At 38.2% G+C, this 27,880-nt stretch overlaps 1 protein-coding gene across 6 annotated transcripts in view; it reads right to left on the bottom strand.

Moving 5' to 3' along the window:
- Positions 1-27,880, bottom strand: part of Ir64a (Ionotropic receptor 64a) — a 685,241-nt gene that overhangs the window by 257,407 nt on the left and 399,954 nt on the right. For all 6 annotated transcript variants that reach the window (XM_067757679.1, XM_067757680.1, XM_067757676.1 and 3 more), the window contains one exon: positions 5,395-5,557. In XM_067757679.1, the coding sequence (XP_067613780.1) occupies positions 5,395-5,557 (163 nt within the window). The remainder of the gene's footprint in view (positions 1-5,394; positions 5,558-27,880) is intronic.

The following is a 27,880-nucleotide window of genomic DNA, read 5'->3' as shown; positions in this document are numbered from 1 at the left end:
CAACCATCATCATACCTATCCAGATGTATGGCGCGGAATCATGGACAGTGTTGGGAAAAGATGAGATGGCTCTTGGAGTGTTCGAGAGAAAAGTTCTCAGGAAGATTTATCGTCCTCTCAGGTATGCATAAGGCCAATTAATGACGACGATGATTTTTTTAACGCCCATTGGGAATTGTATGAAAATTTTATTAGAGTCAAGTCTCTCTATTCCAAAATAAATTTTATTTGGTTTGAAATGTCTCCCCAATACCTTCCGACATATCATATTCGTACTTTATACATACATACATATTCATTTGATTCGCCCTCCATCTCACACAAAATTGTTAGCTAAATTTGACATATGCTTTTGGAAATATGTTTGTGTTTATGAGATAAGATTTATTACGTTTGCTTATTGAAAAACTGAACAGTTGTTTCTATACGTACATATTCGAAAATGAGAAATGTGTCTGTTTGAAAACTATCATATGGCTATTATACAATAGGACTGCATATATCCGCATGTGAAGTTTAATTTTGTTGAGCAGGAGTGAGTTTTTGTGTGTTAAAGACATGTCATCTTCATGAAAAGGGAACATAACAGAACAAAACATGCCGTATGCGACTAACGTATTTTGCTTAAAAACAAACATACATAACTCTGTGTATAATAGACGAATTTACTAACAGACTTCATAGAAAAACAGCTATGCCGACATGTGCGTGAGTTTAACAAATCAGAATGCTAACAGCAGGTATAATTGTTTGGTGCCAAGAAACACGAACACTTTTTTTTAGATCCAAGTATCATATTTGAGAAGGACCTAGTTTTAAGAAAATGAAATTTCTGTGTCATTTCGTACATTACTTACTTACTTACTTAATTGGCGCTTAACCGTCTAAATGGTTATGGCCGTCCAACAAGGCGCGCCAGTCACTCCTTCGCTCCGCAAACTGGCGCCAATTGGTCACACCAAGGGAGCTTAAATCGTTTTCCACCTGGTCCTTCCAACGGAGTGGGGGTCGCCCTCTACCTCTGCTTCCATAGGCGTGTTCCCATAGAAACACTTTCTTGGCCGGAGCATCATCTTTCATTCGCATAACATGGCCTAGTCAGCGCAGCCGCTGCGTTTTAATTGGCTTGACTATTTGGATGTCTGCGTAGAGCTCGTACAGCTCATCATTAAATCTTCTTCGGTATTCGCCATCGCAAACGCGTAGAGGTCCATAAATCTTTCGAAGAACTTTTCTCTCGAACTCCCCAAAGTCGCTTCATCTGCTGTTGGCATGGACCATGCCTCTGCCCCATATAGCAGGACAGGTACGATAAGTGACTTTTAGAGTATGATTTTCGTTCGCCGAGAGAGAACTTTAATTTTCAATTGCCTACCTAGTCCAAACTAGCATTTATTGGCATGATTGATTCTTCGCTGGATTTCAGTGCTATATTGTTGCTAGTGTTGATGCTGGTTCCCAAATAAACGAAGTCTTTTACTATTTCGAAATTATGGCTGCCAACAGTAGCGTGGTTGGCGCGTATGCGCTGACTCTTTGCTCGATGACAGCAGGTACTTCGTTTTGTCCTCATTCACCATCAAACCCATCTCTACCGCTTCTTTTTCCAGTTTGGAGTAAGCAGAACTAACAGCGCGGGTGTTTAGGCCGATGATATCAATGTCATCAGCATATGCCAGTAATTGCACGCTTTTGTAGAATACTGTTCCAGTGCGGTTAAGTTCTGCAGTCATTTCGTATATACTACACATATTATTCTCGCATACCCTGGTTGTATGAAATATTAAAAAAAAAAACAAAATAGTTTAGTTTGTAAGCATTTAGCCCTCACTAGGGTAGGCACCTTGTCGTTGGTGTGAAGGCTTAGCCGAACTCCATAGTGCCCGACTATGAGGCGGAGCTGTTTAGGATTGGCATCTACTCCATTTTGCCTCATAGAAGGGTGGCGGGTTGTCGATGACCAAGAACTTCCAGCCCCTAAATCAGGGTGTTATGCGGGCCGTGCCTATTGGACGATTTGCAGCCAGGGGATAAATTCGGCTGTATTCGAAAGGAGCCTTCCCGATACCGGGCCACCTCGGGAAGTATTGATGGCCTTACCACAATAAGGGGCGCTGCTGTGGCTGACTGTTCTTTCCCCGTATATAACACTGGACCGCTGAGCCCGCCTTGTCGCATTGTAAGAAAGAGGTAGTGCCACGCCTATTTTTCAAGATTTGAATTTTGTCTTGTTATAAAGGCACAAAATACGAGTGGGAAAAAACTATTTTCGCTAAGATTTTACTTATTATTTTTGCCTATGACCCTTTTTAAATTCATTTATATTGTTACGAATATTAGCAAAACTAAGGAGTGCTGCCATTTCCAGGCCGATGCTAAGCAGTGACGTGAATTCACATCAATAATTCAATCATTTGTATCTACATAAACGAATCAATAATTGCGTCTACACATATGTACACATTCCGTCGAGCACCATTTACATACAAGGCAGCGAGAGATGAGATGTCACACACAGATGAATTTACTTATACGCTTATGTGTGTGCGGGAGACTGTAAACTACAAACTCACATATGTACATCTGAGAAGCGCTAAAAAGTAGACAATTGTAAACAAGTAGAAACTATATGAGAACTATACACACACGAATATAGTTGGTAAGTTCTGGAAATGGAAAAGCCTAGAAGTATGCAGCGTAAACTATAAAAGCGGGGCAGGCGAGTAAGAAGTAATTCAGTTTGATTTGAGTTGTCAAGCAGTTACGACTAAGACGATATCTAGCGAGCAATAGCAGTATTATTTTGAAAGTCAGTTTCATTTAAGCTATCAGTTTGGTTATTAAGCTATTCGTTGCACAGTTTGAGTGTTATTGTGAAGTATTTTAATAAAGGCCATTTTTTTTTCCATTATTCAATATTGGAGTTATTTATTCAACAGTTTAGCGATACGAACCTAGCAAAAGGGCAAATAAGAAGATTTGCAGCAAATTCATTACAATATAAAAGCGGGCGTAGTCCTTAATCAATATTATCTATTTTTAATAAAAATATTTCCTGCTATAAAGAAAATAATTTTACCCAATTTTGTTACGATATCTAAACTTTTGTTCGAGTTATGGCTCCCGTAACATAGAAAATTGCTTATTCATAGAAGGGGAGGTGCCACGCCCATTTTCTAGATTTGAAGTTTTTGCCTATTTATTGTTATAAATCTATTATGGGTCCAGATAAGCCCGTTTACCAAATTTGGTGAAGATATCTCAATATTTACTCAAGTTATCGTGTTAACGGACAGACGGACGGACGGGCGGACATGGTTCAATCAAATTATTTTTCGATACTGATGATTTTTATATATGGAAGTCTATACCTATCTCGATTCCTTTATACCTGTACAACCAACCGTTATCCAATCAAAGTTGTAATACCCTGTGTACAAGTACAGCTGGTTATAAAAAGGGATAGGCTTTCAGATTAAGTAGGCAATTGAAAAGTAAAGTCCTCTGTAAACGAACAAGAATTACGCTTTACAAGTCACTCATCATACCCATCTTGATGTGTGGCTCGGAATCATGGACGGTGTCGAGAAAAGATGAGATAGCTCTTAGAGTGTTTGAGAAAAAAGTTGTCCAGAAGATGTATTGTCTTGTCCGTGATATCGATTGCGAGTATCGATCGTAGGAGGTGTAGTGTTGAGCTTTACGTAGGCATGACGATAGTGCAACGAATAAAAACCCAATAGCTTCGCTGGCTAGGTTATGTTATGCGAATGGACCAAGACACTCCAGATAAGAAAATATTTCAGTCAATACAGCAGCTTTGAAGCATAGGAGGGGGGAGACCTCCACAAAGTTGAAAGGGGCTGGTGAAGGAATACTTGACCTCCTTTTGTGTTACCGATTAGCGTCAGTCGTTGCCAAATAGGCATAGCTGTTTTAACTTGTTACGAAACGGCCGAAATCGCTTAGGCGGTTAAGCACCAATAAATGAGGTTGATCTCCTTTATTCGTCTTAAGAAATTCTGAAAGTCATATTTAGTTACAAGATACACACATATTCCTAGAATCCAAACCAGAGCAGAATCCGAACCGGAGCTAGGATATGTGTTGGCCTCGTAAAGTCAGTTCCAAGAAATGTGTGCACGAAGGCGTTCTAGGAAGGTTAAAATATCCTGCACTTCTGCGAGACAAACAGCAGACTCACGCTGTGTTAGCCAGCCTATCAATCATTTGATTTTCGTAAAAGTTACATTTTCTTAGCACCCACATCAAAGAGACACTAAATCATCTGATGCGTCCCAGGAGTTAAGGGACCTTATTCATTCTTGCGACAACAAGAGGTGATACACGCTTTGCTATCTCATCAGTAATCTCCATGTATGTTACGATTCAATCGCTCTTAAATCAAAGAGACTAGGTTCTTTGCCTGCACTCCACAATAACCAATCACCATTGAAGTTATCGTCGTAGATTGAAGAGCTGGTAGCGTCGCTAAGATACCAAGGAGTATTATCGCTCTGTTGTTGGTACTTTTGCATGAGTCATGGAGTGGAATTCTTCCATGTAAATAACAACATAAAAATTATTTTTTATTTTTGTTTCTGTTTTGTGTTTTTCGATGCCGACGAACCACGCTCACTTGGTCCGGGGAAAAAAATGGATAAGGATGATGTAGTTGTACCGACAAAGACACTCCCGATGGTTTTTGAGAGTTCTCTCGATGTTGACGGTCCTTTGCCGAATATAGATCCGATACGTTTTGGTAACAAGCACCATTAAGGTGTTAGATCTATCTCTATTTTGGAAACGATTTAATGTGATGACATTGAACCTTCCAGGCCATCCCACCCCCACCATCTAGTTCCATGAGGAAATTGGGGCCGCCAGAAGCTCGACTGCCTGATGTGAATATTCATACTTGTTACGGAATTCAGCTCGCGTAGGTGAGGTTGAAAAATGGGTTTCGGAAACTGTGAATCCAACCCCTTGAACCTCTAGATAAGACCGTGGGCATGGGCGCTGCAAAGACTTGTGCTCCCACTTCAAAATCAAATTTCGAAACCACGAGGGAGCTGCCCATCTTTTCATAGCTGCGGGAACTAAAAAATTATAGCATACCCTTTGCGATTTAAGAACACAACTTTGTTGAACTTTCTAAAAAATAATTACATCGCGCAAGAGCGCAGTACACAGTGATGGAAACTGTAATGCAGACTTATTTCTGATCGAAAATTCTTAACTTTTGCTAAAGTGAGCTCGTACAATAATGAATGATAAACTTTAATAACTTCCAACTATATATGTAAATGTATGCAACCTTAAAAATACAAATGCATAATTATTCTAATATATGTAAATAAAATATTATAAAAAACTGAGTGAACTCTTCCTTACCCATATGTAAGCATTTTACGTAGCGGTGAACCTTTCTGCACTATGCTGACCATTTTTTGTGGCGGAATTAATTGAATTTCCGTGAGATCGCAAATTTCCTTTTCAGTGAATGTGTCTGCAATTATTTTATATGCAGTCGCTACATCAACATGAAATGCAAACTCTGTAACAAAAAAAAATACAAATATATCATAAAAACTCCGAGTATATAGAGAAAATAAGCGGAAAGTTGAAAGCAAATCTAACGTTAAATATGAATATTAATTGCATAAAGTATGCTTATTTGAATAAAATAATAATAAATCTTAATTCAAATTTCACATGTCCCTGACGGCAAAATGTTGAAATGTACAAATGGGTTGTGTGTGTGATGCCATGGCGTATGAGCAACATAATGATCGAGTGTTTGGAAAAGTTATAAAGTAAGAATTGAGCTTGAATGTGTCAGTGTGTGCTTGTGTGTTTATAAATGTATATGGGCAGAATATTTACTTAAGCAATTATCTAGCCAACCACAATGCGTTTATGTTACAATAATTACAAAGGAAATACTAGATTCAGACACATTCATAAACGTCGCGTTGCTCGCACGAAAGCGTTCTAACAACCGAATGTGTTGTATAACACTCATATATGTAGAGAAAGTATAAATGTAGGTATCACTTTCTACATTGTTAGTGTATAGGCACTCCGTAATTGTTAATTTGCAAAAAAAAAAAAAACTTAAAATGCAGCAATGTAAACGAAATTGCTGCAAGCAACCAAGTGGAGTTCCTATTTCAAATTCAAATACATATTCCTTGTGGTGCAAGTGTGCGGTTTCAATGAACCAAATATGAGTAAAGAACGTAGGCACATCCTTGAACGCCTCCATTTGTGCATATGTGTAAAGATTGCTACCACAGAATATGTTTATGGTATTTGTGATTTTTGGATTAGTTTCTGCTTATTCAGAATATTCTTTATTAGAGTGGTAAAAATTTTCTGTCGATAAGAAAGGGTATAAGAAAGTTTCTATTTTTATAAGATTTTATTTACTTTCACTTGGCTGCTGTCTGTAATCAAATTTTGCAAGTTAAATTTGATACACTTCCCGGTGTCCGATTGAGTTGAATGAAGTATGCACACATCTATTACTCCGATGACAATGCAATATTACTTTGCGAGAATTCGACAAATTAATTGATAACAGAGTTATCGGTAAAGATTTGTGTTCACAAGGGAATAAAAGCCTAAGTCCTCAAGAACGCAGGTAACCTCGCTTTGGCGATGGAACAGAGCAGAGATCTACAATGAGTAGTTGTAAACTTAACGCGACATAGGCAAAGTCACAATTAAATATAATTTTAAGTTAGTCAACACTCGAATAGAAGAGCTTAACTATTCAAAGTTGACTTCGAAAAAACCTTGTAATGTTGATGCATTAAAAGAAATGGATAGCATGAGAAACGTTACAGATAATTAAGTAAAGAATACATAACTAATTTAAACAATATTTTACCCTACTAAAAATTAAAAATAAATTGATATTTAAATTAAATTTAAGAAAAAACCTTTTCTAAGAACAAGCTTTAATTACTTGTTAATAAAACGAACTAAAAAGTAAAAAATAAAATTAAAGAAAAACATTTTTTTTTAAATAAGCTTTTAGTATTGGTTAATAAAATTAACTGTAAAGAAATATAAAATTGTGATAGCAAGAAAAGGAGGTTCTAAATGTTCTTAATTATACCATCAAAATTTAACACGCTTTTTATTAGAACAATTAGGACTGTGATATAAACTGTAAGATTTAATAATTTAGGTGTAATATTTTAATGTTAAAAATATATAATTATGTACAATATGGAATTTTTTTTTCGCAGACGAAAAAGCCTAATTATCGTTAAAGGTTACAATAAACTTATAAGGTGTAATATTTTTTTACATCTAATTTATTTTTTACTTTTTAGTTAATTTCATTAACCAATAATAAAAGCTTATTTTTAAAAAAGTTTTTTTTTCTTTAATTTTATGTATCGACTAGTTATTAGTTTGCTATCGAAATTTTTTAAATTTATTATCTGCTTATCAAAATGCATTCATTTTTTGGAAAATTATCCATTAGATACCGCAAAGTTATCGCTTTGTTATCAAGTTGCCGAATTACTATCGAAAATTCATCGATTATCTATTGAAAGGTTAGCAATTTAATATCGAAAAGTAAACGATTTTACAACCACATCAGCCTTTACCCGCGTCCCCTTCCGCCTGGAGAAAATAAAGTATAAGGGCTACGTTAGCCTGCTTAATGAGTATCTAATGTATTTTTATTTTTTTACTAGAGTAAAAAAAATACTATATGAGCTGATAACTTGATACGGTCCCCATATTATCCAGAAATTATTCAGAAAAAGCCACGATATGACCCGACGGTATCGCGGACAGATCCCCAAAAAACATCCAGAAATGCTCCTGAAGGTCCCGGAATAGTCCCAAAAAATCACGAAATGACAACGATGCGATTCTAGACTGATCCAGAAAGCCACCAGAAATTATCGCTGAAGCGTACCAAAATGATCCCAAAATAGTCCCGAAAAAGTTCCGAAATGACCCTGACGGGCTCCCAAACGAACCCCAAACAGCGCCATAGTCCGGAAAAAGTCGCGAAATTATCCCGACGGGATCCTGCCCTGATCCCGAAAACCATGCAGAAAGGATCCCGAAATTGTTCCAAAATAATCCCAAAATAATCCCATAAAAGCACCGAAATGACCCCGATGAGATCCCGCACGGCACCAGAAATGATGCCGAAATAGTCCCGAAAAAATCCCGAAATTACCCCAGCGCGATGCGGGGCGACTCAAAAAATTATCTCGGAAGGGTTCCTAGGTTAGGTTAGGTTAGGTGCTAGCTGCCCTAAAAAGGGGAGCTCACTGGGACAACATGAAGGTCCAATGTGATACCACATGCATTAAAATAACGGCGACGTAGATAAAAATACTTAGAGAATCGTTGGGTAGCAACGATAAAGATCCGAATGATACCGATCTCAACTTTTGATAAATCCTCGGGAGATCCAAGTGAGTCATGACCGAAGTAATTTCGCTAGTTCTTGCAAAAGCTGGGCAATCAAACATAAAGTGATTTGGTGATTCCTCCTCAACATCCTTCATACAGCTGCAGCAGGATGGGTTTCCAATATATTGAGACGCACCGCATGGATACCCATGGGACAGTGCCCTCTCAAAACCCCAATGACTATTGATAGGTGAGCCTTAGTGAACTCAATTATTTCAGCAGACCTCCTACCATCCATTTTCGGCCAGAAAGGTCTCTCTACCCTGCAAGACGTGGTGTCCGCCCAATCTTTGCTGAGGTGACTCGAGGCCAAGCTATGGAGGATTAATCTACACCGATGTACCGATGCGGGCTAAAAGGTCCGCTTGACAGTTACCCTGGAGATCACTATGGCCCGGGACCCAGATAATTTTAATTGTAAAATAATTCGATGCAATCCGAAACGAGGTCAGGTACTCCCAGACTACCTTCGATCGCACTGTAGGTGAGCTCAAGGCCTTGATAGCCGCTTGGCTATTAGAGTAGATGTTAAATCCCCTAATCGTAGTGGCACTGGATAGCATTTCATCCACCACATCCTTAATCGCAGCATTTTCCGCTTGGAATACACTGCAGTAATCAGCCAACTTAAACTTGCGGCTTACATTTAGCTCTTGACAAAAGACCTTCCCATCAACTTTCCGTCCAACTTCGACCCATCCGTGAACAAGTTAACCGGTCCCATGCCCCAGATAATTCCTCTTCCCCACTCCTCACTCGGTGAAATGACGTGGTTGAAGCTTGCATAGGGAGCGGTTGTCGGCATACAATAGTCCGTCCTGTCCGGGATAAAGTCGAAACTGGTAAGAAGGCTAGAGTGTTCGACCTCAGAAAGCCCTTAGCCCATATCACGAAGCCTGACTAACTACTGGGCCGCGGCCGCCTTTCCCGCAAAATATTTATATTCAGCATGACGTTCAGTGTCAAGGTAGGTGTTGTTCTGAGAGCGCCACTGATACCGATCAGCGCCGTCCATTGCACTGACACTAACATTTTGGAATTGCTCGCCATGTTCATTGCTTTCCACCAAACCAGCTCCCCATAGAGCAGAATCGGTTTGACCACCATCTCATAAAGTAAGTTTACTTCTCCTGACGAGAGTCCCCATCTCTTTCCGATAGCCCCCCTGCAGCAGTACAAAGCAGTCGCGGTCTTCCTGGCCCTGTCTTTCACATTGGGGCTCCAGGACAATTTCTTATCCAAAACAATCCCCAAATATTTAACCCTATTAGAAAGTACCGACGTTACCGCTCCAATAGAGGGAGTTCTGAAATGGGGCATCTTATATCTCCTTGTAAAATGAACCAATTCCGTTTTTCCCGGGTTGACCGCCAATCCACATGATTCAGCCCACCTAGCCACAGTATCCAGGTAGCCCTGAAGAACATTGCGCAGGGTGTCCAGAAATTTTCCTCTCCCTAGGATAGTGACATCATCTGCATAGGCAACCACCCGACAGCCATTGGCTTCTAGCTCCACAAGAAGCTCGTTGACTACCACAACCCAGAGGAGAGGAGATAGGACACCCCCTATGGCATGCCTCTGCACACCTTCCTCTTAATTATGGCCCCTCCCCACTCCACTGCAACAATTCTGCCGCATAGAAGTTTGCTAATAAATTCAACCAGAGCCGCCTCGACTCCTAAACCCACCAGAGCTCTTTCGATTGCCGCCCGTAATACATTGTTAAAAGCCCCTTCGACGTCTAGAAAGGCACCCAGAGCATACTCTTTGTGTTCTAGGGACCGCTGTATTTGCTTTACAATCGAATGCAGAGCCGTTTCTGTCGATCTGCCCTTGCAGTACGCATGCTATGAAGCCGAGAGTAACCCCCGAGGTATCCTTTCCCATAGGTACAGGTCAATCAACCGCTCAAGCGTCTTAAGAAGAAACGACGAGAGACTGATTGGCCTGATATCCTTTAGTGATATATGAGAGCTTCTGCCGGCCTTTGTAATGGTCCATCGAAGAAAACTTATATTTTTGCGTTTGTTACCTTCCTTTGCATTTCAAAATTTGTCGCATGCGATAAAATTCAAGAAACCTGTGGTGGTCACCCTGTCAGTTAGTAACGCGGGTTTACAAAAGCTCAAAATTTTAAAGCTACTAAATCTTTCAAAAATAGAAACGTAAAATTCCTGTCTTCCTAGGGTATAAAAGTGCGGTCGACGCTACAATTAGCCTTTTTTACTTAATATCGCCAAACATCATACAGCAAGATAACCGGACCAGAGGAGTGTTCTATGCACGTGCAAGGTAAATAGTTAAAAAAATTTATAGTTTTCATGCATGCAGTTTTCAACAAATTTTCTGCAATCCACAGAGATTGTGCCCTTTTGGAAGCTCTCAACCTCATCTTCAAAGAAAACCACCACACCCGAAGCCAACATTACAGTTCGCCGTGCGCAAATCAATTCTTACCCAAATCCCTTACAACTTGGCGTGAATGTGGAAAAATTAGTTGGAGGGAATTTATTGTTCGGAAATCCCATTGGGAAACACATGACCCCGGCTACCAGGAAGATTTAGAGCATAAAGGCGAATCCCGCATACCAGGCATGCAGCACTCCTCATCAGCTTTGTTTTTTTTTTTCACCCCGCAAAGTATAGTGTGAAAATAACCAAACCCAAAAAACTCAAACCGGCCACAGTTTTCCGAAACCCATCGGTCATCAAAACCATTGAAAAGTTAAATAAGATTTATTTTTCATTTTGCACATAATTTGGCTTAACTCATCCTCTTGCTAATTCATGTTTAAGACAACTATTCCAAGGCAAAACTATCTTGAGGGAAAATAAATGTTTGAATATTGTAACGAATTTAGGGAAATACTGGTTATTATGAATCTTATGCTAACGTTCGAATCGCTGAACTATCGAATAAATAACACTAATATTCAGTATTGCAAACTGGAGTTTATCTAGATTACTTTGGGTGTACTTCACAATTATGCTTCACTTCACAACAAACATCGTGTTTAAATCAAGCCGTTTGCTGATTCCTCATCTTGCGCTGCTGTTATACTCTCGGTTATCGCGTTCGCCAATTCTCCTAAGGTCTAGTCGTTTCACGATCATGTGCTCTAGAACCCAGCTGTATACATGTATATTTGTAGTTTATGCTTTTCTTCTAGCCATATGCGTGTGTATGTCGTCGGTCCAATGCCAAAGTCGCGAATGTGCATATATGATGTTTTCTGAAAAACGCGTTCCAAACCTTCAATATATTGTTAAAAATGGAGATTTAATTCATAGAGATTTAATTTTGTATATTTCAACCACTAATGGAAGGTTTACTTTTGTAAGCCACTAAGTAATGGTAATTGAAAAATTTTTATTTTTTTATTTTTATTTTTTCAAACAAATGTACATTCGTCCTGGCTTTACAAAATTTGACATATATAATATTTCGTTTAAACAAAAATGACACATTCGTGCCTTTGGCATTGTACCGACGATATGTGATTAACTACTTCGGCTGATGACTACATGTATGTGTGTTAGATATCTCTTCACTTCTAGCTGCTTGCCATGGCGGATTTAACGGGCGGGAAATGAAACACTGCCGACTGGGCCCTCCTCAGAAATAGACCAGTAGGGCCCTCAACCCTTCCACCACATGTAATGAGGTTAATCTCCATGGATAATTTGTATATGATTACCCTTATAAATATTAACTTCACCGTCCTTCCAGTATTTGCAATAGAGCTAGAATTATTTTCCTTGTTTTGCTTACATAAAAGTTTCATAGTAAAATTACCTTTTCACATACTCCCATTGAGGACCTTTAGGCTTACTTAATAATTTTACTATGACATTTTTATGTAGGTGTTACACATAATTTGGGCCTAATTAACAATTTGAGTATCATGCGGAGTAGCGACATCTATTTTATCGGGACGATCAGACTTAGGTGGAGGGCAGTGCGACGTATATAAGCATCACTAAGCTCTTAGTAAATAATCGCGCCACAACAAAAACATGAAGCAACCACCCTTATGTACATGTATATATTAAAGCTAGCAACACTTATGTAGAAGGCGACGAAGAGATATCTCACACACACAGATAAAGTCATCAGCCGAAGAAGTTACTCACACAAACACACGCATGTAACTAAATAACCAAGCAGAAGATACACCTGTTCTAGAAAGTGAAACGTCTAGACCTTAAGAGAAATATGCGAATGAGGCAACACAGAGTATAAAAGAGAGTATAAAAGCAACGCGAGTAGAGGAATGACTAATTAGTTTTGATTTAAACACGCTATTAGTTGTGAAGTATAATTGTGAAGTACTACTTCCAAAGTAGACTAAACAAATACCGTATTGTAACACTGAATATTGGAGTTATTTATTCAACAGTTCAGCGATACGAACGATAGCAGAGGGTGCAAAATAACCAGGATTTCCCTAAATTCGATACAATACATACAAACAAACTTTGCATGTGCAGTGAGAAACAATACCGAATCGACGCTTGCACGGTAAGTTTTGGAAGATAAGTCTCATTTTGTGTAGTTTTGTAAGAAAGGCTGTAAGTGTGGGGTTTTTATATTGAATTTGTTTATTGTTTATACTAAGTTATATTTATTCTACTTTAATATTTATTACTTGAAAATTTTGTTATTATAAATGTAAAAAAAATATTTAATTTTCAGTTTTGATTTTTCTGTTTTCCAAAAATTTTCTGGTTTGAGGATTATTCAATTTTTCATGATGGAAATCATACGTTTTAGTTTTTATAATAAAACTGGCTTAATCCGGCGTACGTTTTAGCGCCTGAGATCGAATGAATGTTGTGTAATTTTTTCTGTTTTGTTTGTTGGTAATTTAGTTTATTGTTCTGTAAATTGAATCGAATTATGTACGCATATTTGGTGAAATTTTCATTTAAACCATTTTATTATTGTATCTTATTCTAATGTAAGTAGGTACACAATATTTTTGGTTTTTTCGTTCGGTGCAAAGATAAACAAATTTTTTGGCATTCCAACTCTAGAGCAAGCAACCTAAGCACGATTGGTGGCCATGAGAAAAGCACGGACTCTGTAAATGTAATCCTGCAACAGTAAGCGATTGTCCTTCGTTGCTTCGATTACATTCGGCATTTATTTTCTTAGCGCAAAGTCTAGTTCCATTGCACAATTTTGGTGGGTCTAAATTTCGAAGAAGCATGATTGGTGGTTCTAAAGAATTTAGAAATTCAATTGGATAATTTACAATTTGATTTTCATCTGTAACTGTGTCGATAGATTTATATTTCGTCACTTCACCAGGAATTTGGTTTTGAATGCGATCATTGATTTTGTTAACATGATCATTTTTGGGATCTAAGCTTGCTCGTTCGCATAAAATTTCAATTTAAAATTCTTAAATCTGAAATATGAAAAACCTTCGTCTTGATCGAAGAAACCTACAGCCAAAATTTGGTGATGATTGAAGAGTGGGAAATACGTTTCCATAGGTAACACACAGATACAAAGAATTTGATTTCGATATATATAGATGTAGATAGACTAAAGCTAACAAATTTTTTTAACGGCGGCAGATTACTAAAGCTCCAAAAGGAATAACAGCCAAACTCAACAATGCATTCAAATTTTAGGTGTTAAAATAATCTAAGTTTGTACGGCAGCCATAGATCTGAAAAACCTCATTTGTAGGGAAGGTGCCACGCCCCTTTTTTCCCAATTCCAAATTTTACTTGTGGTGTTAGGACTTAACCTCATATAGCTCCTTACCAATTTTCATTTTCCTACCACTACAACATCCAGAGATATGCATTATGATATATTCCATTTGTATGGCACGCCCCCTTTTTCCTAATTCCACATTCTCTTGGTGGTGTTAGGGATTCACTTCATATAACTCCTGTTTTGGCATGTATACATTCAGAGTTATGAGTACCAAAGATTTCATTTGTATGGGAGGTGCCACGTCCCTTTTATATATAATTACTTTTAGCCTAAAACATTATAGTTGATCGAAATTGAAGTGTCGGAAATATGTTTCCATACCGAACACACACATACATAATTTGATTTTTATATATATAGATACACACTGTCTAGGGATACACGGGCCCACGTTTTGGCCTATATCTGGAGACCCTAGTCACACAGGGGTACGAAAAATACCCCGTATTAAAGTGTTCATAAATAGCTTCCATTTGGTACTCATATTGTACAAACACATCCCAGGATTACCTAGGTATAAGAAGTATCCTATATCCGTCTCCTGGTTTTAAGCTACCTTTCCACCTATTTTCATCTAAATCGGTTCATCGGTTATTGTGTTATAAATAGTGTAACTAATACCACTTTCTTTTATATACATATTATAGAGTTATCCTGGTCAACATTTTGGTCGATATCTCGCTAACTATGATGGATGTTGAAAGGAAATCAACTCTGCATTAAAACCCTCGTCCATACCTATCGTTTGAATATCGCATGACCGCATTTTAGGGTTACCCTGATCCACATTTTGGTCGATATATCTAAAACGTTTCTAAATCTTTGGAATCTTTTTAACCTATAACCATGTCGAGCCACCACAAAATCTATGCTCAAAATTTCATCTCAATCGGTTCAGCCGTTCTGCGGTCTTTGCGAGCTTTGCGGTCCAGAAAAAAGAGCTTCCAAAATATATATTAAATTTTTCTAAATAAAATCATAACTCAAGAATATCTCCTTCCTGTATCTTTCCTAAAAATTTCATGGCAATCTGTCGAGCCGTTCTCCAGTTATGGAGTGACAATCAAAATGTACACTTATTTTTATATATATGGATATATTAAATAAAACCAACACCTATCTTACTTAAGTGGATAACTACTGTAAGAGAGGTTTCTTTGAACTATTTAATACTTTTGTCACATACAAATTTTTCAAAAATTTTAACTATTTTTTTTTCTCCCTTCTCATATTTTCAAATTACAATCAGATTTTTTTTGTATACTCAGTTGAGCAGAGCTCACAGAGTATATTAACTTTGATTGGATAATGGTTGGTTGTACAGGTATAAAGGAATCGAGATAGATATAGACTTCCATATATCAAAATCATCAGTATCGAAAAAAAATTCTATTGAGCCATGTCCGTCCGCCCGTCCGTCCGTCCGTCTGTCCGTTAACACGATAGCTTGAGTAAATTTTGAGGTATCTTGATGAAATTTGGTGAGTAGGTTCCTGGGCACTCATCTCAGATCGCTATTTAAAATGAAAGATATCGGACAATAACCACGCCCACTTTTTCGATATCGAATATTTCGAAAAATCGAAAAAGTGCGATAATTCATTACCAAATATGGATTAAGCGATGAAACTTAGTAGATGAGTTGAACTTATGACGCAGAATGGAAAACTAGTAAAATTTTGGACAATGGGCGTGGCACCGCCCACTTTTAAAAGAAGGTAATTTAGAAGTTTTGCAAGCTGTCATTTGGCAGTCGTTGAAGATATCATGATGAAATTTGGCAGGAACGATACTCTTATTATTATATGTCTGCTTAATAAAAATTAGCAAAATCGGAGAACGACCACGCCCACTTTTTAAAAAAAAAAATTTTTAAATTCAAATTTTAAAAGAAAAGATAATATCTTTACAGTATATAAGTAAATTATGTCAACATTCAACTCCAGTAATGATATGTTGAACCAAAATACAAAAATAAAGGAAATTTCAAAATGGGCGTGGCTGCGCCCTTCTTCATTTAATTTGTCTAGGATACTTTTAATGCCATAAGTCGAATCCTTGTGAAATTTGATAGGGGCTTAGATTCTGGGATGATAACTTATTTCTGTAAAAAGGGCGAAATCGGTTGAAGACATGCCCAGTTTTTATACACAGTCTACGGTCTGTCCTTCCGCTCGGCCGTTAACACGATAACTTGAGCAAAAATCGATATATCTTTACTAAACTCAGTTCACGTACATATCTGAACTCACTTTGTATTGGTGTAAAAAATGGCCGAAATCCGACTATGACCACGCCCACTTTTTCGATATCGAAAATTACGAAAAATGAAAAAAATGCCATAATTATATACCAAATACGAAAAAAGGGATGAAACATGGTAATTGTATTGGTCTATTGACGCAAAATATAACTTTAGAAAAAAACTTCGTAAAATGGGTGTGACACCTACCATATTAAATAGAAGGAAATGAAAAAGTTTTGCAGGGCGAGATCAAAAGCCCTTGGTATCTTGGAAGGAATACTGTTCGTGGTATTACATATATAAATAAATTAGCGGTACCCGACAGATGATGTTCTGGATCACCCTGGTCCACATTTTGGTCGATATCTCGAAAACGCCACACAAAGGGCCACTCCCTTTTAAAACCCTCATTAATACCTTTAATTTGATACCCATATCGTACAAACACATTCTAGAGTCACCCCTGGTCCACGTTTATGGCGATATCTCGAAAAGGCGTCCACCTATAGAACTAAGGCCCACGCCCTTTTAAAATACTCATTACCACCTTTCATTTGATACCCATATCGTACAAACAAATTCTAAAGTCACTCCTGGTCCACCTTTATGGCGATATCTCGAAAAGGCATCCACCCATAGAACTAAGGCCGACTCCTTTTTAAAATACCCATTAACACCTTTCATTTGATACCCATATCGTACAACAAAATTCTAGAGTCACCCCTGGCCCACCCTTATGGCGTTCTCTCGAAAAAACATCCACCTATAGAACTAAGGCCCACTCCCTTTTAAAATACTCATTGACACCTTTCATATGATACCCATATCGTACAAACAAATTCTGGAGTCACCCCTGGTCCACGTTTATGGCGATATCTCGAAAAGGCGTCCACCTATAGAACTAAGGCCCACGCCCTTTTAAAATTATCATTAACACATTTCATTTGATACCCATATCGTACAAACAAATTCTAGAGTCACCCCTGGTCCACCTTTATGGCGATATCTCGAAAAGGCATCCACCTATAGAACTAAGGCCCACGCCCTTTTAAAATACTCATTAACACCTTTCATTTGATACCCATATCGTACAACAAAATTCTAGAGTCACCCCTGGCCCACCCTTATGGCGATATCTCGAAAAGGCATCCACCTATAGAACTAAGGCCCACTCCCTTTTAAAATACTCATTGACACCTTTCATATGATACCCATATCGTACAAACAAATTCTAGAGTCACCCCTGGTCCACGCTTATGGCGATATCTCGAAAAGGCGTCCACATATAGAACTAAGGCCCACGCCCTCTTAAAATACTCATTAGCACCTTTCATTTGATACTCATATCGTACTAACAAATTCTAGAGTCACCCCTGGTCCACCTTTATGGCGATATCTCGAAAAGGCGTCCACCTATAGAACTAAGGCCCACGCCCTTTTAAAATACTCATTAACGCATTTCGTTTGACACCCATATCGTACAAACATATTCTAGAGTCACCTCTGGTCCACCTTTATGGCGATATCTCGAAAAGGCGTCCACCTATAGAACCAAGGCCCACGCCCTTTTAAAATTATCATTAACACATTTCATTTGATACCCATATCGTACAAACAAATTCTAGAGTCACCCCTGGTCCACCTTTATGGCGATATCTCGAAAAGGCATCCACCTATAGAAGTAAGGCCAACTCCTTTTTAAAATACTCATTAACACATTTCATTTGATACCCATATCGTACAAACAAATTCTAGAGTCACCCCTGGCCCACCCTTATGGCGATATCTCGAAAAGGCATCCACCTATAGAACTAAGGCCAACTCCTTTTTAAAATACTCATTAACACCTTTCATGTGATACCCATATCGTACAAACAAATTCTAGAGTCACCCCCGGTCCACCTTTATGGCGATATCTTTAAAAGGCGTCCACCTATAGAACTAAGGCCCACGCCCTTTTAAAATACTCATTAACACCTTTCATTTGATACCCATATCGTACAAACAAATTCTAAAGTCACTCCTGGTCCACCTTTATGGCGATATCTCGAAAAGGCATCCACCCATAGAACTAAGGCCGACTCCTTTTTAAAATACTCATTAACACCTTTCATTTGATACCCATACCGTACAACAAAATTCCGGAGTCACCCCTGGCCCACCCTTATGGCGATATCTCGAAAAGGCATCCACATATAGAACTAAGGCCCACTCCCTTTTAAAATACTCATTGACACCTTTCATATGATACCCATATCGTACAAACAAATTCTAGAGTCACCCCTGGTCCACGCTTATGGCGATATCTCGAAAAGGCGTCCACATATAGATATAAGGCCCACGCCCCCTTAAAATACTCATTAACACCTTTCATTTGATACTCATATCGTACAAACAAATTCTAGAGTCACCCCTGGTCCACCTTTATGGCGATATCTCGAAAAGGCGTCCACCTATAGAACTAAGGCCCACGCCCTTTTAAAATACTCATTAACGCATTTCGTTTGACACCCATATCGTACAAACATATTCTAGAGTCACCTCTGGTCCACCTTTATGGCGATATCTCGAAAAGGCATCCACCTATAGAAGTAAGGCCAACTCCTTTTTAAAATACTCATTGACACCTTTCATTTGATACCCATATCGTACAAACAAATTCTAGAGTCACCCCTGGTCCACCTTTATGGCGATATCTCGAAAAGGCGTCCACCTATAGAACTAAGGCCCACGCCCTTTTAAAATACTCATTAACGCATTTCGTTTGACACCAATATCGTACAAACATATTCTAGAGTCACCTCTGGTCCACCTTTATGGCGATATCTCGAAAAGGCGTCCACATATAGAACTAAGGCCCACGCCCTCTTAAAATACTCATTAACACCTTTCATTTGATACTCATATCGTACAAACAAATTCTAGAGTCACCCCTGGTCCACCTTTATGGCGATATCTCGAAAATGCGTCCACCTATAGAACTAAGGCCCACGCCCTTTTAAAATACTCATTAACGCATTTCGTTTGACACCCATATCGTACAAACATATTCTAGAGTCACCTCTGGTCCACCTTTATGGCGATATCTCGAAAAGGCATCCACCTATAGAAGTAAGGCCAACTCCTTTTTGAAATACTCATTGACACCTTTCATATGATACCCATATCGTACAAACAAATTCTGGAGTCACCCCTGGTCCACGCTTATGGCGATATCTCGAAAATGCGTCCACATATAGAACTAAGGCCCACGCCCTCTTAAAATACTCACTAACACCTTTCATTTGATACTCATATCGTACAAACAAATTCTAGAATCACCCCTGGTCCACGTTTATGGCGATATCTCGAAAAGGCGTCCACCTATAGAACTAAGGCCCACGCCCTTTTAAAATTATCATTAACACATTTCATTTGATACCCATATCGTACAAACAAATTCTAGAGTCACCCCTGGTCCACCTTTATGGCGATATCTCGAAAAGGCATCCACCTATAGAACTAAGGCCCACGCCCTTTTAAAATACTCATTAACACCTTTCATTTGATACCCATATCGTACAACAAAATTCTAGAGTCACCCCTGGCCCACCCTTATGGCGATATCTCGAAAAGGCATCCACCTATAGAACTAAGGCCCACTCCCTTTTAAAATACTCATTGACACCTTTCATATGATACCCATATCGTACAAACAAATTCTAGAGTCACCCCTGGTCCACGCTTATGGCGATATCTCGAAAAGGCGTCCACATATAGAACTAAGGCCCACGCCCTCTTAAAATACTCATTAACACCTTTCATTTGATACTCATATCGTACAAACAAATTCTAGAGTCACCCCTGGTCCACCTTTATGGCGATATCTCGAAAATGCGTCCACCTATAGAACTAAGGCCCACGCCCTTTTAAAATACTCATTAACGCATTTCGTTTGACACCCATATCGTACAAACATATTCTAGAGTCACCTCTGGTCCACCTTTATGGCGATATCTCGAAAAGGCATCCACCTATAGAAGTAAGGCCAACTCCTTTTTAAAATACTCATTAACACCTTTCATTTGATACCCATATCGTACAAACAAATTCTAGAGTCACCCCTGGTCCACCTTTATGGCGATATCTCGAAAAGGCATCCACCTATAGAAGTAAGGCCAACTCCTTTTTAAAATACTTATTAACACCTTTCATTTGATACCCATATCGTGCAAACAAATTCTAGAGTCACCCCTGGTCCACCTTTATAGCGATATCTCGAAAAGGCATCCACCTATAGAAGTAAAGCCAACTCCTTTTTAAAATACTCATTAACACCTTTCATGTGATACCCATATTGTACAAACAAATTCTAGAGTCACCCCTGGCCCACCTTTATGGCGATATCTTGAAAAGGCGTCCACCTATAGAACTAAGGCCCACGCCCTTTTAAATACTCATTAACACCTTTCGGTTGATACCCATATTGTACAAACGCATTCTGGAGTCACCCCTGGTTCACGTTTATGGCGATATCTCGAAAAGGCGTCCACATATAGAACTAAGGCCCACGCCCTCTTAAAATACTCATTAACACCTTTCATTTGATACTCACATCCTACAAACAAATTCTAGAGTCACCCCTGGTCCATCTTTATGGCGATATCTCGAAAAGGTGTCCATCTAAAGAACTTAGGCCCACGCCCTTTTAAAATTATCATTAACACATTTCATTTGATACCCATATCGTACAAACAAATTCTAGAGTCAGGCCTGGTCCACCTTTATGGAGATATCCCTAAATGGCGTCCATCTATAGAACTATGGCCCACTTCCTCTTAAAATACTCTTTAATACCTTCCATTTGATACACATGTCATACAAACACATTCCAGGGTTACCCTAGGTTCTTTTTACAACATGGTGATTTTCCCTTACTTTGTCTCCACAGCTCTCAACTGAGTATGTAATGTTCGGTTACACCCGAACTTAGCCTTCCTTACTTGTTTTAATTTAGGTTAGCATTCGAGAGGGATGTTATACTGACCAACAAATGGCTTGCATGCAAACGGTTCTCCCTTTCCTCTTCATCCCAAAATTCAAACATATATTTATATTTCTACCTGGGTTCGCCTCGAGTGGATGTGGTTGGCGATTGGGGTAAGAAGAGCTGTAAAGTCATCACTTTTTGTATTGCGCTTTGCACCCTCATGAAGCCTCCTCCTTCCTCCCATCTCACTCTACCTTATTAAACTAACTAGTATACCTTTCTGTCACTTTTTCACTCGCCATCTCACTCACCCACTTACACGCCCTTTTTCATTCTCATACTCTTGTATCTTCTTTATCCCCTTTCTTGTCTATTCACGCCCTTCCTACCGCACGTTATTATGTTTTATATAAAAGATCAAAAGTTGTTCGTTTTAAAAATTGGTACTATTTCCAAAAAGTACAATGTAGTAATGTTTGATTTCCAATGTACATATATAAGCAATAACATTGGAAAGAGGCGACAAGCAAACGAATAAGAGTTCTACTAAATTTTTTTTATCCTTTGAAAACATTAGCTCCTAAAATACATAGAAATACATAGGTACATATAAATACAAACGCATACATATACGCTCTACTGTTGTCATATTGGCAATAGTGCACATTAGACTGGGTCGATTTATTAACCGATATCGCTCCATCAATTTTGCGATAGGATTTGGGCTCAGGAAAAAAAGTTCCACTACGCATACCCAAAAAACTAATTTACGAGCCTGCGAAAAAAACTGCGAAATATTTTTGGGTTTTGGGGAGTGTTTTGGTCGAAAACTGACCCTTTCGCCATTTTTTTTTTCGCAAGCTCGAAAATTATTTTCTTTTGGGTATGCGCAATGGAACTTTTTTTTCCTGAGCCCAAATCCTATCGAAAAATTGATGGCGCGATATCGGTTAAGAAATCGACCAAGGTTAGTGCACATCGTTACTTTAAAATTCGGATAGCGTACGTAAAAAGCTTGAATATTCAGTAGGTGATTATTTATGTATAGCAGCGAACAGAAAAATATCAATGGGAACGTTCATAAAATTTCGACTATTAAATTGTTCCTTTTTATATTTTATAGCTTAAGAAAATTGTTTAAATTTTATTGCTTAAAAAAACAACCCAAGGCAAATTGTAATATAATGTTCAAACAAATTGAAAACATTCGAGAAAATGTTACCAAAGTATTGAACTTTTTTTGTTTTTTTTTTTTTTTTTTTTGAAAATCTAAGCACCCTTCGGAAAAGGTCGCCAGAGCGTCGGCTGCTAAAGAAACAGAATTTGCCACAGGTAGATGAGGTTGGTTGGATATGCCTAAAATTGCCCTTGAATAATATGGGAAAGGCATACCTGCCGCGAGTATAAACTAAGCACCTAGCCCGCTGGGAGCTTTAATTTTGGTAAGCTGCTTAAATTAAAAATAAAAAATAAATAACCTCCGAAGAGATTTGAAACCGAGCTTCTCTTCCGATTTGCGTCGTGCTAATCCTATATTTTCCAACAAATTGGCGGGACGGGACCTACTTGCCTTATGCCGACTCCGAACGGCATCTGCAACGGCAGATGAGTTTTCACTGAGAGATTTTCATGGCAGAAATACACTCGGAGTTCTTGCCAAACACTGCCGATGGGCGACCCCGCTTCTAATGAAAAGCTTGTATCTAAGAGTTTGTTGTTGCTTTTCCCGGGGCGTGAACCAAATTACTTACCTGAAAAACATGACACTTCCTGACAAAACATAATGGTTTTGAATAATTTGCATTTTTTGAGTAAAATATGAACATCCAATTTAATTTGGTAGTAATTTTTAGAAGTTTTGGACTTATTTTTTTTTTTTTTGGTACTTAAAATTGTATATCAAGGTTCAGTCGCTTCTGAGCAAGCCTTCGAAATGTTCGGACCCGTGCGCCTCTTAGTTTACTTTTTCTCAGATGCTTTATTTATGTTTTTTTTCTCAGACGCTGTATGTATAAAGCCTTTATCTCTAGGCAAATTACTTCAAAATGGATTGTCAAAACCCCAACATCGTTAAAATTTTCTGAGTATCTTGATTCATACACCATTTAGCAGAATTTCTCACATACAAGTTGCAGTGTCAACGAGTTGTGCCCTATCTGAAGCTTCTAGATCAAAATGCCACACATAGCGTCAATTTTTCAAAAATTATTATTTGACTTATTTATGCCATTCTTCCGTTTACCACAAATCTTCCCAGCACCTTGAGCCATTTTAAGCCATTAACGTGCCTCGATAATGTTAAGTTCTTGATTCCTATTCATATTCCAGAATAAAATAATTTAAAAAAAATTTTAAGTTAAACGGTTTTATTGAAAACAATACTTACATGAAGTAATAATAACACTAAAAGCTAGAAAATAATTAGGTAGGTCCTAGGTACTAGTCATCACACTCCCCATCAATCTATGGCGCATAGCATAACCTGATTAAGGTTCAATTGGTCTTATATATGACTATAAATAGAAATTTGACGCGTCCAACGCTTTTATTTAATTGTCTGATCAACGCCATAGAATGATGGGGAGTGTGATGACTAGTACCTAGGACCTACCTAATTACCTAATTATTTTGTAGCTATTAGTGGTATTATTACTTCATCTACGTTTTGTTTTCAATAAAACCGTTTAACTTAAAAATTATTTTTAATTATTTTATTTTCAAGTTTTTAGTCTTTGTTTAATTGCCTGATATTTCTCATTCTATTTCGTTCATTTAGTGATTCAATATTACAAGGACTCTTTCCTGACAATTTGTTACAATCTAAGTCCTCAATACATAATCCTTTCAAAGGTTTTACTCGACTTTGCGCGACGTATGCTTGTCCCCCCTCTAAATCCAAAATATTTTGATGTCACTTCTGCCGGACTGTATGTAATATTCGTTCGAAATATGAGCCAAATCGGACACCATAGGTCGCTTTCTATTCATATATGTATTATGTGTTCCAAAAATGGACAAAATCGGACACAAATACGATTTTTGTGAATATCTCGATCCTTGTATGTATATCATGTATGTATTATGTATTCCAAATATGGACAAAATCGGACACAAATACAATTTTTGTGAATATCTCGATCCTTGCGCCGCCAAGCAGCGATTTTGTCATATGCCACTTTCTATTCATGTATTTATTATGTGTTCTTAATATGAGCCAATTCGGACCACAAATACGATTTTTGTGAATGTCTCGATACTTGCGCCACCTAGCGGCGAGTTTTTTCTTATTATTGCATTGTCATCGGGTTCTGAACTACATTCCAAGTTTCAAGCTTGTAGCTTATCGGGAAGTTACTTAAATTTCAATTAAAAGATTCTTTCATAACGGCCGCATACACGCCTTTCAAGTCAAGCAAAATAAAACCGTTTAAAAAATGATCACCTCATTGCTCTGTAAATGCTGTTACTCAAGTTGATGAAATCGAAAGTCTTATCCGATAACTTTTCTACAACAAATAATATTTGGATAACTTTTCGATGTCACATCGATATATTTTTTATAGAGGATAGCTTCATTTTCGATGTATAATCGAAAGCTTTTTGAAAATAAATGGACAACTTTTTTAAAAAAATTGGAATATTTTCATAGGAACATGATAGCCTTTTGATAAGAGATCGATAACTTTGCGAAAACAAATCGACAACATTTCCGAAAATTTTAAATAATAATTCAGTTATAAGTCGACTTTTTTCCAAAATTGCAACAATCGAAAGCAAATCGATTCATTTATGATAAAAACCCATAGCTTTTAAAAATAAATCGATGTTAAAAAAACACGATAGCTTTTTGATAAGAAATCGATAACGAAAACAAATCGAAAATCTTTCTATTAATATTCAATAATAATTAAGGTATATAACGATAACTCTCCGTTGAGAAATCGAACACAAATCGATAATTCTTTAATAAAAAGTCCATAATATTTCAAAACCAAATTTACACCTTTTAATAATTTTTAGGTAACAAAGTGGTAACACTCCCATAGCAAATCGATAACCTTTTGATCGTTAACTTTTCGATATCAAATCGATGACCTTTCACTAGACAATCGATGGATTTTCGATAGCAATTAGACAACTTGATAACAAAGCGATAACTTTTCGGTAGCAAATGGTTAACTTTCCGTAAATAAATCAATACCTTTCGATGTATTATGCGATAAATTTTCGAATATAAATGAATAAGTTTTCGATAGCGAACCGTTCACAAGTCGATAAATAATAAAAACTTTTTATAAATTCTCGATAACTTTTCGACTTTAAATCTTATTAATATTAAATGCAAAAGTTTGGATGTTTGGACGCCCACACGTTTGTATTTGCGACGCAAGAACGATTGGACGGATACGGATCAAAATTGGCACACTTATAACCAACTAGACTTCACCCGCGGACCCGTCCTCCATGAGCAAATAAAATATATGGGTTACTCACGTTAGCCTGCTTATCATGTTATCTGTTTGCAATTTTTTTTATTTTTTTTCTGTCAATAGAGTAAAAAAAAAAGAACTAGATGGGCTTATAACCTCATCGGGTCCCTAAATGATCCCGAAATTATCCAGAAAAAGCCATGACATCACCCCGACGGTATCGCGTACGGATCCAGAAAACCATCCAGAAATTATCCCTGAAGGGTCTCCTAATCATCCCGAAATGGTCTCGAAAAAATCCCAAAATGACTCTGACGGGATCCCGAAAACCATCCCAAAATGATCCCGGATCCACAATTGATACCGGAATAGTCCCGAAAAAGTCCTAAAATAACCCCGACGGGATACCGGACGGATACGAAAAACTATCCGGGAATGATCCCGGAAGGGCCCTAAAATGATCCCGAAATAGTCCCGAAATGTACCGAAATTGCCATGACGGGATCCCGAAAGCCCTCGACTTATTTGACTCGTTGAGTTTGTAATCTTGGTGAAGGTCACTATACTTTATTAAAAAGTAATTGTTCGGTGGGGGAGTATTGGAGCCTCGTTTTTTAATAACTCCACTATATATTTCCTTCTGTTTATCAACGTGTGCTTATCTCCGCGACTGCGAGTTTCGCGATTTGTTGGGACTATTTATAAATTATTTTCTGGACGATCTAGTTATTGTTTTACTCAGCTGAGCAGAACTTAGAGAGTATATTAATTTTGTTCGCACAACGGTACCCCGTAAAGGCATAAACTAATTGAGATAGATATAGACTTCTATATATCAAAATGATTTAGGCGAAAAAAGAAATTTGTTTCTTTCGCACCCAACGGAAAACAATCTCACCTCAATGATTCCAACAAAACAAATAAAAAATAAAAAATCAATCACCACCTTTCCGTGTTTATGCAAAATCCAAATTCAATCTGACAGCCCCCGCCAGGGCTGCCAGACCTTTTTTCTCTTTATTAAAATTGGAGGTTACCAGATCTATCATATGATAAATGTTTCCTAGATACTAAACAGATACTAAACACTCCCGCCCAAAACCTACGGTTTTCCAGCGACATTCTTATTTGGTTAAACACCCTTCAGCGACATCAACAGGCAGAATGCAAATTTTTTGTACTGGCCTTCTAAGTGTATTCGTTGCTGTCTGAATGGTTACTGATCGTACATGACTGTCCTCGCTTGGATGTAGATGGATTATGCGTCCCATGGCCCATTGAGCAGGCGGGAAATTTTCGCTAATTATGAGAACTAGCTGGCCCAGCTGCACCCTTTCAGACGATCTACGCCATCTTTTGCGCTCTTGGAGTGTTGCCAGATACACATTGTGCCACCGCTCCCAAAAGGTTTTCACCATTCGCTGTCGCTCTTGCCACAACCGCACTCCTCTAGAGGATGATTTCTCGGGAACCGAAAAAGGTAGGGGAAGAACAAGCGGCTCCCCATTCAAAAAATGACCAGGCGTCAGTGCCTGTAGATCGTCAGGATCATCACTTAATGGATGTAATGGTCGAGAGTTGAGTATCGCTTCCACTTGAGCAAGTAGTGTTCTCAATTGCTCAAAACGCAGCACTCTGAGTCCAATGACGCGAACTAGGTGGTGCTTCATCGATTTCACAGCGGCTTCATATATTCCTCCTTGGTGAGGCGCTGCTGGTGTCATGAATCGCCACTCCGTTCCCTTCGATGATAAGTGCTGGAAAACATCTTCTTTGTGCCATCTGTCCATTGCCCTTTTGATCTCTTTTGCTGCTCCTACAAACGCTGTGCCATTGTCGCTGTAAATTCGTTCACAACGCCTGCGGTGGGAAACAAATCGCTCGTAGCAGGCTATGAATGCAATCGTGGTTAAGTCGGTAACCACGTCTAAATGCACCGCTCTTGTCTTCAAGCATACGAACACGGCGATCCACACCTTTTGCCTAACCATTTGCTTGCCTTCTCTGTCTATCATTTTGATGTCTACAGGTCCTGCATAATCTAC

Source organism: Eurosta solidaginis, chromosome 5 (genome assembly GCF_040869045.1).
Source record: "Eurosta solidaginis isolate ZX-2024a chromosome 5, ASM4086904v1, whole genome shotgun sequence".
NCBI lineage: Eukaryota > Metazoa > Arthropoda > Insecta > Diptera > Tephritidae > Eurosta > Eurosta solidaginis.
This window is presented reverse-complemented; position numbering and strand designations above follow the sequence as displayed.